Here is a 12,124-nt window from a genome sequence, read left to right as displayed (position 1 = left end):
TATTCCCCGCCCCCAGTCTTTGGTTAAAGCCGCACGTGATTGGTCAAGACTAGTTTCAACTTTATTGATAGGCAGAGTGTAGACTGCACGGTTAAAATATCCCATCAATCAGGCTCCACAAATAACCCGCACAAGCCATCTGTATAATTTGAAGGGAAAAGACAGGCAAGGGAACCAGCTATGAATGAAGTTTCTAGTGTGTCTGCCGGCATCTGTTGCTGTTGCAATATCACAACTTCCAAGATGTACAACCCAGAACTCCTTGAGACATTTTATGCAAAAAGCTATCAACCCAGCTAAACAAAACGCAATTGATGAGGAACTGGGTCAAATTATCGCTGAGAAAGCACGGCAACTTCACTCGGATATCCCCATTGTGGGACGAATAAAGGTTTTCTGATTGTGATATCGTCAAGAGGCAACCTGGAAGTTCGTCATCCATTGATGATTTCAAGGCTAGCCACGGATGGTTCGAGAACTTCAAGCGTCGTACAGGGATTCACAGTGTCATTGGTCATGGTGAGGCAGCCAGTTCTGTCGATAAAGCTGCCAAAGCTTACAAGGAATCATTCCTTAAGATGGTGGAAGAAGAAGGCTAGGTTCATCGTCAAGTGTTTCATGCTGATGAAACCAGTCTCTATCGGAAAAAAAAAAGCCTCACCGGACTTTCATTACACAGGAAGAGAAGTCCGTCCCTGGGCATAAGCCTATGAAAGAGAGGCTAACCCTCCTTCCTACAGTCCTCATGGAATGTGACTCTCCCTCCCACCTCCTCCCGCTCCATTCAATCAAGCCATCAACGACCATCACAAAGGTAAATAAAACGACTTTATTATACTGTTTCTTTCTTTATTTACAATACCATAGCACATTTATTATACATAAAATGAGGTATATTTTGTGTAGTTTTACATCTTATTTAGTAGAAATATATGTTTTATGTGGACCAGAGAACCGATTATTCTCATTTTAATGATTTCCTATGGGGAATTCATGTTTGGAATACACACTTTTCGCCTTACACACACACTTTCTGGGAACCAATTAAGTTCGTAAGCCAAGGTATCGCGGTACTTGGACAGGAGTGGTAACTCGGGTTATGAGTGGTTTCATCAAAAGCACTGTGACTGGTGTCTTAGGTAAAAAAAGATAGGCCGTATTTCTTCAGCCTCTAAAAAAGGACGCATGCGCCTTATGCCCAACTTCATTCCTGCTCTAGGGACAATTGTGGCTAGTAGTTAGAATTTGCACACACTGTTGTGGTATATTTGACGTAATGAGTAATTAAAATAATTGTTACCACACACAAAGATCAAAAACATGCGACCTAATTAATTCCCGTGTTGTATACTTTTGGGATGACGACACAGCACCATTTACTCCAGTGTAGGCCTGGCCGCCGAACAACTCGGGTTGCACTGAGGTTAACACACTTTGCTTTAGTAAAGAGATTTATATGAGCGCTCTACAAAATTTACACCGTTGTAAGATATCGATGAAAAGCTTTCTTCAGCCGTCATCTGTACAAATTTGAAGGTGTCGGACGTTTCGCTTCTTAGCCAAGAAACTTCGTCAGCAAACTGAAGTCTTACTGGTAGTTTAGGTCCTATGTATATATATCCCTACTGTCCAGACATGGCGGTGCTATGATAGGTCCCTGCTCTCAGGTTGGGGGGAGCAGAGGACTACCCCCTGCAGCTGCTCCACTGGTGTAAGATATCTCGCAAACAAAATATAGCGATGCAAATGTGTGCCGTTTGAACATCCCTTTATTGAGAGTGCAAAAAATATGTCCAATCTTTAATGGGTTGTTTTTATTTCAGTTTTGCCTTTGTTGATAATAGTGATCCTTTTAAACTACAAATCCTATTGATTCAAAGAAAACCGTTTAAAAACAAAAGGAGGAAAATAAAATTAAGCTGAATTTGATTTTGACGCGCTAAAAACTGAGACTGGTGCGCCGATTCCAAAAATGTGAGTCGAGTAGCACATCTCGTGTTTTTCCCCACAACTTACCATGTAGAAAAGCAAAATTCAGTGATTAGCTGCAGTGTAAGAATGAGCTTATTACCGTCGGACTTGCAACTTGCAGTCACAATTGAAAAGGTATCATGAGAGGTGTATGCAGCTCCCAATCGCTGCGCGCTTTCTTGGAGGGATCTGCGAACAGAAAACTAGCAATTACTCTGCTTTACTGTGTAACCATGGGCTTACAGTCATCATTTCTGTTTTCTTTGATGACTTGTCAAAGATTTTAACCGTTTAATTTACATAGATGCCATTTAATTTCATCTTATTTAAGAAAAAAGGAAACCCTTTCATCACTTTGCTGCTGTGAAATGTAAATTTCTCCACTGTGAGACTAATAAAGGCAAATCCAATCCAATCCAAAACATGATGCGATAGAGGGGGATGTCAGTTAGGAAACAACAAAATGGCGTCCTTTGAGGTGTCGCCACAGCGAATCAGTGTCATCCATCTTCACTGTATACTACATAAAAAAAATGCTTGATCCTTGAGAACAGTAAAATACTATATGTTGAAAAGCTTTTTTTTTTGTATTCATCGATCGTTTCATAATATTTGGAGTGCAACTATACAGAGCATATAGGTTACTACTACGAAACAGTTCCAGCTGGAAATGTTATGGCCCCTTCGCATCACGCGGAAAAGCATGTCAAGAATGCTGGTATAAGGTGGAAAGATGTTGAATGTATGATGATCTTAAATTCGTCCTTTCTGAAAGGTGTCGAAATCCGTTATGTTTTATTTCAGAGTCACAAGGACAAGATTCGTCAGAAAGAGCGCCACAAGAAGGCCTCAGACAGCCTGCTTTCTTCAGCGATGTCCACCAGTGGAGACATGGTATGAAGAGCAGAGCGAAAGACAAATCTATCTATCTATCTATCTCGACCGACCCACCTACCCACAGACCCATCCACCCCCCCCCCCCCCCCCCCCCCCAACCCACAGATCCATCCATCCATCCATCAGTAGAAATGAAAATAACAGCCGGCCCGCCTGTTTATTTGTTTATTTGCTACGTTATTTTCATTTCTACTGAGGATCGATCTTGCCTCCAAATACTTGTCTTTGGCTCGTCTCCTTGACTAAGTAAGCTTGACATTTCAAATCATTTGTCTACGCGTGTTGGCACAGATCTCTTCCAGTCACCACAGTTCCAAAGACAACGAGGGAAAGACCAAGAAGCTGATGTCGCACAGCCATGCTCACCACAGTAAGAAAAGGGGAAGCACCGGGAAGAGTGGTTCCTCCAGTTCCTGTTCGTCAAGTCCGTTCAATCCAGGTACGTACTACACTGACACTTTAGCAGGTGCAAGAAGAAGAAAAAATATTTGTAATACGGATCCCGTCTCGCTCATTAAGGCGGAATCCTGTCTTCACCTCAAGATTCCCATCAGTTCTCTTCATCATCCCGTCCGGAGCGTGACCACGAACGCGGCGGCGAGGATCGCAAAGAGCGTCACAGGAGGCCAGCCACGCAAGGAGCCCAAGAGGACGGCAATCAGCCAGATCACAAAGATGAGGATAAAGAGGAAGACGAGAATCGTAATTATCAGGAGGCGCCTGCGTTGACCCCCGCCGAAGGCCCTCTCGCAGGGTCACAAGGTCGGTCAGATGAGAACTCCAGCCCTTTTGAGAACAAGGTCACAATTTCAACTTTTGGATCCATCATGCGCATCACCTCCACGTCAGTGGCGGGTAGTAGCGGCAAGATCCGAAAGATCTCCTCTCCGGGAGACTACAAGCCTTCCAAGTCTCTGTGCAAGTTGTCTCAATTGAGCACACGATCGATCCCCGAAGAAGCAGAGCTGGCGGGCAAAACCATCCCGCCGTCTCTATCGCAAGAGAGAAGGCACCGTAACAACAAAAAGAGTCGTCATGGTCCAGGCCGACCCCGGGGAAGCAAGAACCGAGAGAGGAAAGAGGACACGCAGCATCATCATCATCATCATCACAGCGCACCTCCTCTTCCACTACCGCCAGTCTTCACCTCCTCACTCTACCCGAGCCCAATGTCTGTTTCGGCCCTCACCTTCCCCTGCTCACTTCCCACCACCGCCACCACTTGCTCTTCTTCGTTCTCATCCTCCTCAGCTAGCGCTTTTTCCACAACCCACGGCAACTCGATGCTTGGCTCGGGTGAGTAGGTGTGTGTGGTAACGCGGAGGTTTCCGGTGTGAAGTGAAAAGTGTGCATGCGCTTCGACATATTGGTTTGCAACTTGACCGAAAATGAATGGCAAAAGGCGCAATTGCAGTCTAGCCTAAGGACAACAAAAACGGACAACTATTTCCTCTTCTCTGTATTTGCTTGGTCTTTGTCACCAAGAATGTATACTCCATCAGAGGTGCTCAACTAGTTGAGCGTGGTTGCCCGGTAGCCCCCAGATTGGTCACAAGTTGATTGCAAAGGGGTCGAGGGGCTAATGAATGGGACTCACGAGGAAACCATTTTGAAATGATGATCTCTCATGTTCACGCATTTCACACGCTGCAAAAGTGTGTCTTCTGCCTCCGCCACACTAGGCAGTGATTTCCTTGTCACAAACTCACAAATTATTGGATCCATTTATTTCTGATTTGTTCATGTTTGAAGACGTTATAGCTGTTGCTCATCGTTTGTGTGTGTGTGTGTGTGTGTGTGTACAAGCGAATGTGCATCTCTCGCTCTCTCTCTCTCTCTCTCTCTCTCTCTCTCTCTCTCTCTCTCTCTCTCTCTCTCTCTCTCTCTCTCTCTCTCTCTGTGTATACAGGATAGATTTACATGCAGTAATGAACAATCGAAAGAGACTAGTTTACTTAAAGGACAACCGACGTCAACCGACAAGTTGTGTCCACAATTTGTAAAATGGCTTCAAATGACTTCTACTGAGCGTATTTTACAAAGATGCATATAGCTATACGTATTTTACGTTTTAAGACTCGCGCTGAATATTCCGGAAGTCTTGTTTTTGAGTTGGTGACGAGTCCGTACGTGACGTCACTGAAGGAACGCCCCTGACCCAAAAAAAAAGGACTCATTGTAGCAGTCCTTCCATCACGTCAATGCATTTTGCTGTGCTTGTTTGGTCTGAAAACGTCATGTTGCACCAAAAAGAGCCAGAAGAGGGCGACCAAGATCCATCTAAGGAATTTATCAGCCTGTGGAAATGGGCTGATTAATTGCTCACAGGAGCTTGGTCGCCATTTTCTGCCTCTTTTCTCAGACGCTACATTGCAGTCCAGATGCCTCAAAATGACACGGAAGGACTTCTTTAATCGATTGCAAACATGTATGCTTTCCTCTTCAGAACTATTTGAATCATATTCATAACTGGATGAGTAACAAGAAAGCATATTCTCCGAATCTGAAGCCATTGTTTTGATTCTCCAGCAATGCAAGACGTCTTGGCGTGACGTCACGAAGCTGATATTATTCCCATTGTCCAAGGTCTAAATGAGCTAAATGTAGCAGTTATTGTGATCTTGGACCTTGGCTATGCCTGCCTCAAGAGCCATGTCATTTTATTGTTGACGTTTTTCAAAAACTCTGCAAAATGTGGGATGTGTCCTTATTTTCATTGTAGCTTTCCAGAGGTTGATGCTATAGCATTCAAAGTGGTACCAAATGAAAGCTAATAACATTGTCTTACATATGGTAGTAAACACATGAACGCCTGTGTTAATTTTAATTATTTTTTTTTGCTCTTTTGAATTCAAGACGGCGCCGTGAGAGTGGCTGCCTTTCCAGCAGCTCATGTATTTTGTTTTTCTACTTTCATTCCTTTCATCACTTCAATCAATGAATTTTGATAGCGCAGCACGCAACAGTGGCATCAACAAGGGTGCAGCGAAGCTTATTGAAGAAAAACTAGGCAAGACGGTATTCTACTTCGCTTGTCGCCATCACATATCAGAGGTAATAACTGGAAGGGTATGGGAGGCTGTGTTTAGCAAGGTCAAGAGTCCTGACAACCCAATGTTCAGCAATGCGAAAGAGAAGTGGGACAAGTTGGTTCAGGACTGCCCAAGAGTTCTGGGCCTAGTTGAACAAGACTTGAAACAGAAGAAGACAAGCACAATTGCAGTCTTAAGCAATGTCCTTGAGGAAGCGAGTCCGAGGGCAGATTACAGAGAGGTGGCAGAGCTGTGCCTGATCCTGCTTGCTGAGAAACCTCCTGCAGGTATCCACTGGGCCAAGCCAGGTGCCATTCACCAAGCCCGCTGGATGGCCAGGAACATTTACTGTGTGAAGATGCTCATGTTTTCCAAGGAACTAAAACGCAACACGGAGACTATATTCAAGTTCCTGGCCTTATTCTACACCAGCCACTGGGTGACCGCCACATCTGCAGCTGATGCACCTATCCATGACCTCCAGCAGACATTTAAACAGCTTCTTCCCCCAAGCCATTAACTCTTTGAACTCTTTCAACAGGAGCCAAAATGGAAGTGTATAGTGCCACTTAGCAGTTTTGTTTTTTTGACAACGATACTAGTGCAGCGTGTTCTACCGGAAACAAATTCCTTGTGTGTTCTACATACTTGGCAATAAAGATGATTCTGATTCTGATGAAGAACATGCTGCAATACAAGCAGTATGACTATGAACTGGCAACCTCGGTTCTCAAGAAAATGAACAACCACCGCTGGTATCTGACCCAGGAAGTAGTGCCATTCAGCTTGTTCGGTTCACATGCCAGCATGAGCAAGTCTGCAAAAGAGAAGCTCGCAGTCAAGCTGTCAGAAACAGCGAAACCTGAGAGTTACAGGAAAGACAAGCCAGTGTTTCCTGTCATCGAGGCAGCTACAGTTCTCACAGACCCGGTAGGGCCAGAGTCTCACTTTCTGTTTGATGCTCTTTGAGTGAAATGTGACTGGCTCACTACTCCTGCTGACACCTGGGAAGACTGTGACAGCTACAGGAATGCACAGAAGGTCAGTGAAAGTGACCAATGATGTGGCTGAGTGAGGTGTGAAACTAATGAGTGACTTTGCAACTCAGATCACAACTGACCCAGAGCAAAGAAGCTGCTTACTACAAGTTGTGGATTGGATTTGCCTTTATTAGTCTCGCAGCAAGCAAACTTATGAAAGGAATCAAAAGTAGAAAAACAAAATACAGGAGCTGCTGGAAAGGCAGCCATCTGACAGTTTCAAAAAAGCCACATTGAACAAGTGATAATACATGTATTAGTAACATTAGCAACAGTTTCTTATGCAATATATGTGTCAGTGCAGTGCTATCATACTACCAAATTGATTTTTTGTAGTGTCCCAGCTGTTTGTGCATTAAAATTAGCCAACATTTACACAGGTGTTCACGTGTTTTATTGTGCTTACCACCATATTCAAGAACATGTTATTAGCCTTCATTTGGTGCCACTTTCAATGCTATAGCATCAACCTCTGGAAAGCTACAATGAAAATAAGCACATAATATCCCAAATTTTGCAGCATTTTTGAAAAACGTCAACAATGAAATGACATGGCTCTTGAGGCAGCCATAGCCAAGGTCCAAGATCACAATAACTGCTATATTTTACTAATTTAGACCTTGGAGAATGGGAATAATATCAGTTTGCAGAAAAAGGTCCATTTTGAAGAGGTCTACTAAATGTATTTTGTTTTGATGGCGATTTAAAATATGTCTCGACTTTTTTGCTCATTTTCTTTTGACTATATATTGTCATCCATTTTCTATTCCGCTTAGCCTGACATGGGTCACGGGCGAGGTGGAGTCGGCAGGGTACATCTTGCACTGGTTGCCAGTTTAACATCTAGACACAAACAACAATTCACATTCACACTCACAATGAACCTACGGGGTATGATTTTGCAATGTGGGAGGAAAGGGGGGATCTGGACAAACCCCAGGTTGAACATGCAAACCGCACACAAGGACTCAAACGTTTGCGCCTCTGTGGTGGGAGGCAGACGTGCTGACTAGCAGGCCAGATGTTTTTTTTTAATTGTTATCAAACCTCTAAAGATGGAGGACACTGATTTGCTGTGGCGACCCCTCGAAGGAAAGGAAAAGATCTATTCAATCTTTTGTCATATATATTTCACCTTGCATTGTAATCATAGCTACCACCTTAACCCTTGAGTCATAAATATTCCTATGGTGAACATTATATTTGTTATTGTCCTATTACGATGAAAACAGGATGTGAAGAGAAAAAAACAAAAAACAACACATTTGACCAAAAAACCCCCAAAATATAATCTGAAAAACAAAATGACTTTCCACTCTGTTAATTGTTTTTGTTGTTTTTTTTTTATATATAAAAATGTGTTTGTCTACCAGGGTTGTCTCCGTCAAATCTGGAAAATGAAGATTTGTTTATCTGCAGACACAGAACATCCAAACCAATCTTCTGTCTTTGTCCCTCAGGTATCTTTTCCAGCATTAAGAACCCCCTGTCAGCGGGTGTGGGCATCTGCGGCACCTCTGTCTCCCTGAGTGCAGGGCTGTGTACCACTTCCTTGTCCCCGGCTGGGGGCATGTGTAGTAGCTCTCTCTCATCAGGACTCCTCCCTTCCCACACTCTCGCAGGCTCTCTCTCATCAAGCAATTGTGTTTCAAACCAACAGGTATGTACGGGACAGTCACACATATATTATTGTCATTGTTATTATGTGTTAGATTCTATTATTATATTCTGTGCAAGCTCTCAGTGGTACAGGAGTGGTGCATCCATCGATGAGAAGGTTTCTTCAGCCGTCATCTGTACAAATTTGAAGGTTCCGGACGTTTCACCTCCGATCCATATTAGTTGGCTGACGAAGCCTCTTGGATAGGAGGCGAAACGTCCCAAACCTTCACTTTTGTACAGATGACGGCTGAAGAAACCTTCTCATCGACTCAAATGTAATGCATTTATGAAACATACTTTACTCTTGATGTTTAACTTCATGGCTTTTGTATCTCCGCACTTACCCGTAATTTCCGGAATACAGAGCGCACCCGATTAGAAACCTCACCCAGTAAAATTTTCAAGGAAAAACCATCTTGTACATAAAGCGCACCTTCTCTATAAGCCGCATATTTCTAAAGAAAGACGGTACACGGAAAAAGGTTTCACCCTTTTAATAAGATACCTTAACTTTTCTTTCAAAACTGTGCCTGTTACGCGGCAGCAACACAACAAGCATTATGGTAGTAACAAAGCCCGAAGAAGGCTGGTGAAAAAAAATCATGCCGGTAAAAGTGAGACAGCAGCGACACGTGCGCACTCGTGAACAGGACTGTGTAGAAAAACATACCACGTTATTGAAACACGGGGTGACCCAAAAGAATGCGTACCCATGAAAACGTCAATTGCGGCTTTGATTAAAAAGCGACAACTTATTTCAAATTACAAGCACACATTATTCAGTTGATGGGAGACCATTCACCAGCGTTTCAGCTATTTGTAGTCAATTTATGGCCTTCCCAAGATGTGTTCCAAATGTCCACCCTTTTGTTGCTAGCAAACTCTACTACATTCAACTTGGCACATATATTCGCCCTGTCTCACTCTTACCTTTAGTGCTTGAGCGCCTCTGGATGGATGCATACATTGGCCGCATCGTTGCATAACTCGCAGGAAAAGTCGTGGCTTATTATGGTATATCTGTCTCCTTTTTTAATATGAATTTCAACAGGCGCATCCAGGTTCAAACGGCACTTACAGCGCCACACCCGCGCCACCATTCATCACTGGTCTCTCCTCAATATCACCACTCCTGAGTCACGCCCCAACCTCACTACCAGGTAGAGGTCAATGTAACGGACTTGAACCACCCACACCTATTTTGTATTGCCAATCAATTATTTGATTACCTTCTAGAACAGGTGTCAGGAACCTATGGCTCCTTTTCATGATTGCATCTGGCTCGCCGATTAAACAAAATACATATTCTCGCTTTTTCGCTGTTCATTTCCTGTTTGGGCGGCAGTTGGCGGAAAGCGCAATTTTAATTGGATGATACTGACCTAAGGTGGCCGTTGATGTCGAAACAGGTAAACGCTCTCTTTTAAATAAGCCTGACGCATAAAAAAAATGAATGATCGTACTCTTCAGGTTGAATGGACGGAAGGATTCACCTTTGTGGAGAGAAAACGTTCTGCCGTGATTCTAATTTGCAATTAAACAGTACCATGAATGAAACAGTTGAATATGGCACTGTGGCACTTTCACAAGCCCCATGCTAACGTTAGCATCGATATACTTCTGTGCGAGACAGCAGAAAGCGAGCGTGCAAGCTAATGAGCAGTGTGCAGGCTAGCTAGCAGTAACTTTGCGTATGCAGCCGGCAAGTTGACTTTCATTCCGATCGTTTGGATGGATTGTTTACCAATCACCAGGAACGGAAAACCATTCATATTTATGGTGAGTATTATAAGAAAGTTATTTTAAATAATACGTATCAGTGTTTGAAATAGTGTCTGCCCGGTAGCCCGGGGCGTACAACTTTCAAAACGTCTCGGTCTGACAACTTCTTCAAGAAAAAAAAGTGTTGTTTTTTTTCAATCAAACATTGGTTTTATTCAAGAAAGCAAAGGCTACAAACAAACCGCTACAAGCCAGCGATATTTGTGATAGTTGTGGTAGGTACTTCCTTAATAAAAAAAAATCATTTATACTTCGCAACAGTTTTTTTTGTGTGTGATTAGTCGACTTATTGTGTTTCAAGTTGTGAAAAATGGGGCAGGCAACTTTATGGCCGGGCAGGCAACTTTTCAGAGTTGTCTGCCCGCGTGTCCGCTAAATTTTTGTCCTGAGTTTCAGACACTGATAATATATTCTGAGATTTCGTGGAAATCACGTGCGTGCATGTGTGTGTGTGTGTGTGTGTGTGTGTGTGTGGCTCTCACTGACAAACATTTCTAAATATTTTACTTTTATGGCTCTATTCGTCAAAAAGATTCCCGCCCCCTGTTCGAGAACACAGTGTCAAGCTCATTTTTGCCCGCGGGCCACTTTGTAGTTACGATTTCCTCTCGGGGGCCGTTATGAATTTGAATCCTTCCACATATTACATATAGAGCGCAATACAAATTAACAAATAACAATTTTTTTAATGTTGAAGTGAAATAATGACTGTTATTGTGGTGTGCATGGGACAATTGGAAATTTTGTTTCAGACTTGAGCAAGGACCGTGGAAATTCACGCAGCAGTTTGATTTGCCTTTGCGGGCCGAGTGAAATGATGTGGCGGGCCAGATTTGGCCCCCGGGATTTGATTTGGACACCTGTCTCCTCAATCATTTGAGGTTGAAACATGGTGTTATCATCTGCCTCAACCAGTTGAATAGCAAATTGTTAGTAGTGTGTATAAAATGGCACCATGCATCTAAATGTAAACGTCTGTCTTTGAAATTAAGATCTTCAAATTGACTCTGGACTGATCATCAGGCAGTCATTGGGTCCATAATGAGCAAACATTGACAATTTGGTCCTCAATTAGCCATGTTTCTGGGAACAAACCCAAGTATCGTATAACGAGGATAACCTAAAAAAATGTGGGTGCGCTTTATAAACGAGGCCCGGGTAAAAACTCTCATATACGTATATTTAATGCTTTATCCCCTCTTGGAGCGGGCAGCATTTCCATGGCTATTCGCGCCCTTCAGTTTTGATTCTTGGAAAGACCCGGATCACCCGCATTCTTTATTATTTTTTTTTAATTGTTGATTACCATTTCTTTAGCTACGCTTCATTTCTTTCCCAGCCTTGCCCACACTGAAACGTGAGTTAAGCATTGCTGTTTTGCACAATTACCAAGATCCAGAGTTTCCATTCATCATTTTGACATTGTCAATAAATGATTTGTAATCACAATGCTTGGTCTGAGCCGAGAGAAAGGGAAACAAAATTTGATACCGATTTGGAATTGAAAATTAGCCTTATACTCCAATATATATATATATATATATATTACATGCAAAAAAAAGCCATGAGCACAACAGAAAACCAAGAGCCGCGATTTCCAAACTAAACGTCAGCTCTGTGAGGCACACAATGAATTCTCAATTGTATGTATGGGGCAAAGTCTGCTTTTTGCAGCACTTTACTACACTCGTACGGTAATGATGTGGCGGGCCAGAATTGGGCTCCAGGCCTTTGACAACT

The 12,124-nt window shown here is 43.0% G+C and overlaps 1 protein-coding gene across 12 annotated transcripts in view; it reads left to right on the top strand.

Annotated features, from left to right (window-relative positions):
* Positions 1 to 12,124, top strand: part of LOC148892006 (protein AF-17-like) — a 29,308-nt gene that overhangs the window by 6,190 nt on the left and 10,994 nt on the right. For 9 of the 12 annotated variants that reach the window (XR_016116286.1, XM_089006645.1, XM_089006644.1 and 6 more), the window contains 6 exons: positions 680 to 814; positions 2,776 to 2,865; positions 3,160 to 3,307; positions 3,388 to 4,164; positions 8,401 to 8,600; positions 9,654 to 9,762. Coding sequence is in view for 11 of the 12 variants with exons in the window: in XM_089006645.1 (XP_088862771.1) it covers positions 680 to 814; positions 2,776 to 2,865; positions 3,160 to 3,307; positions 3,388 to 4,164; positions 8,401 to 8,600; positions 9,654 to 9,762 (1,459 nt within the window). In the remaining variant the exon portion in view is untranslated. The remainder of the gene's footprint in view (positions 1 to 679; positions 815 to 2,775; positions 2,866 to 3,159; positions 3,308 to 3,387; positions 4,165 to 8,400; positions 8,601 to 9,653; positions 9,763 to 12,124) is intronic. The other 3 variants (XM_089006650.1, XM_089006649.1, XM_089006646.1) reach the window with 2 other exon arrangements.

The sequence above is a fragment of the Hippocampus bargibanti genome, linkage group LG10 (genome assembly GCF_051943395.1).
Source record: "Hippocampus bargibanti isolate YZ-2025 linkage group LG10, ASM5194339v1, whole genome shotgun sequence".
Classification (NCBI taxonomy): Eukaryota; Metazoa; Chordata; class Actinopteri; order Syngnathiformes; family Syngnathidae; genus Hippocampus; species Hippocampus bargibanti.
The sequence above is the reverse complement of the archived record's forward strand: the minus strand, read 5'-3'. Positions and strand labels throughout refer to the sequence as shown.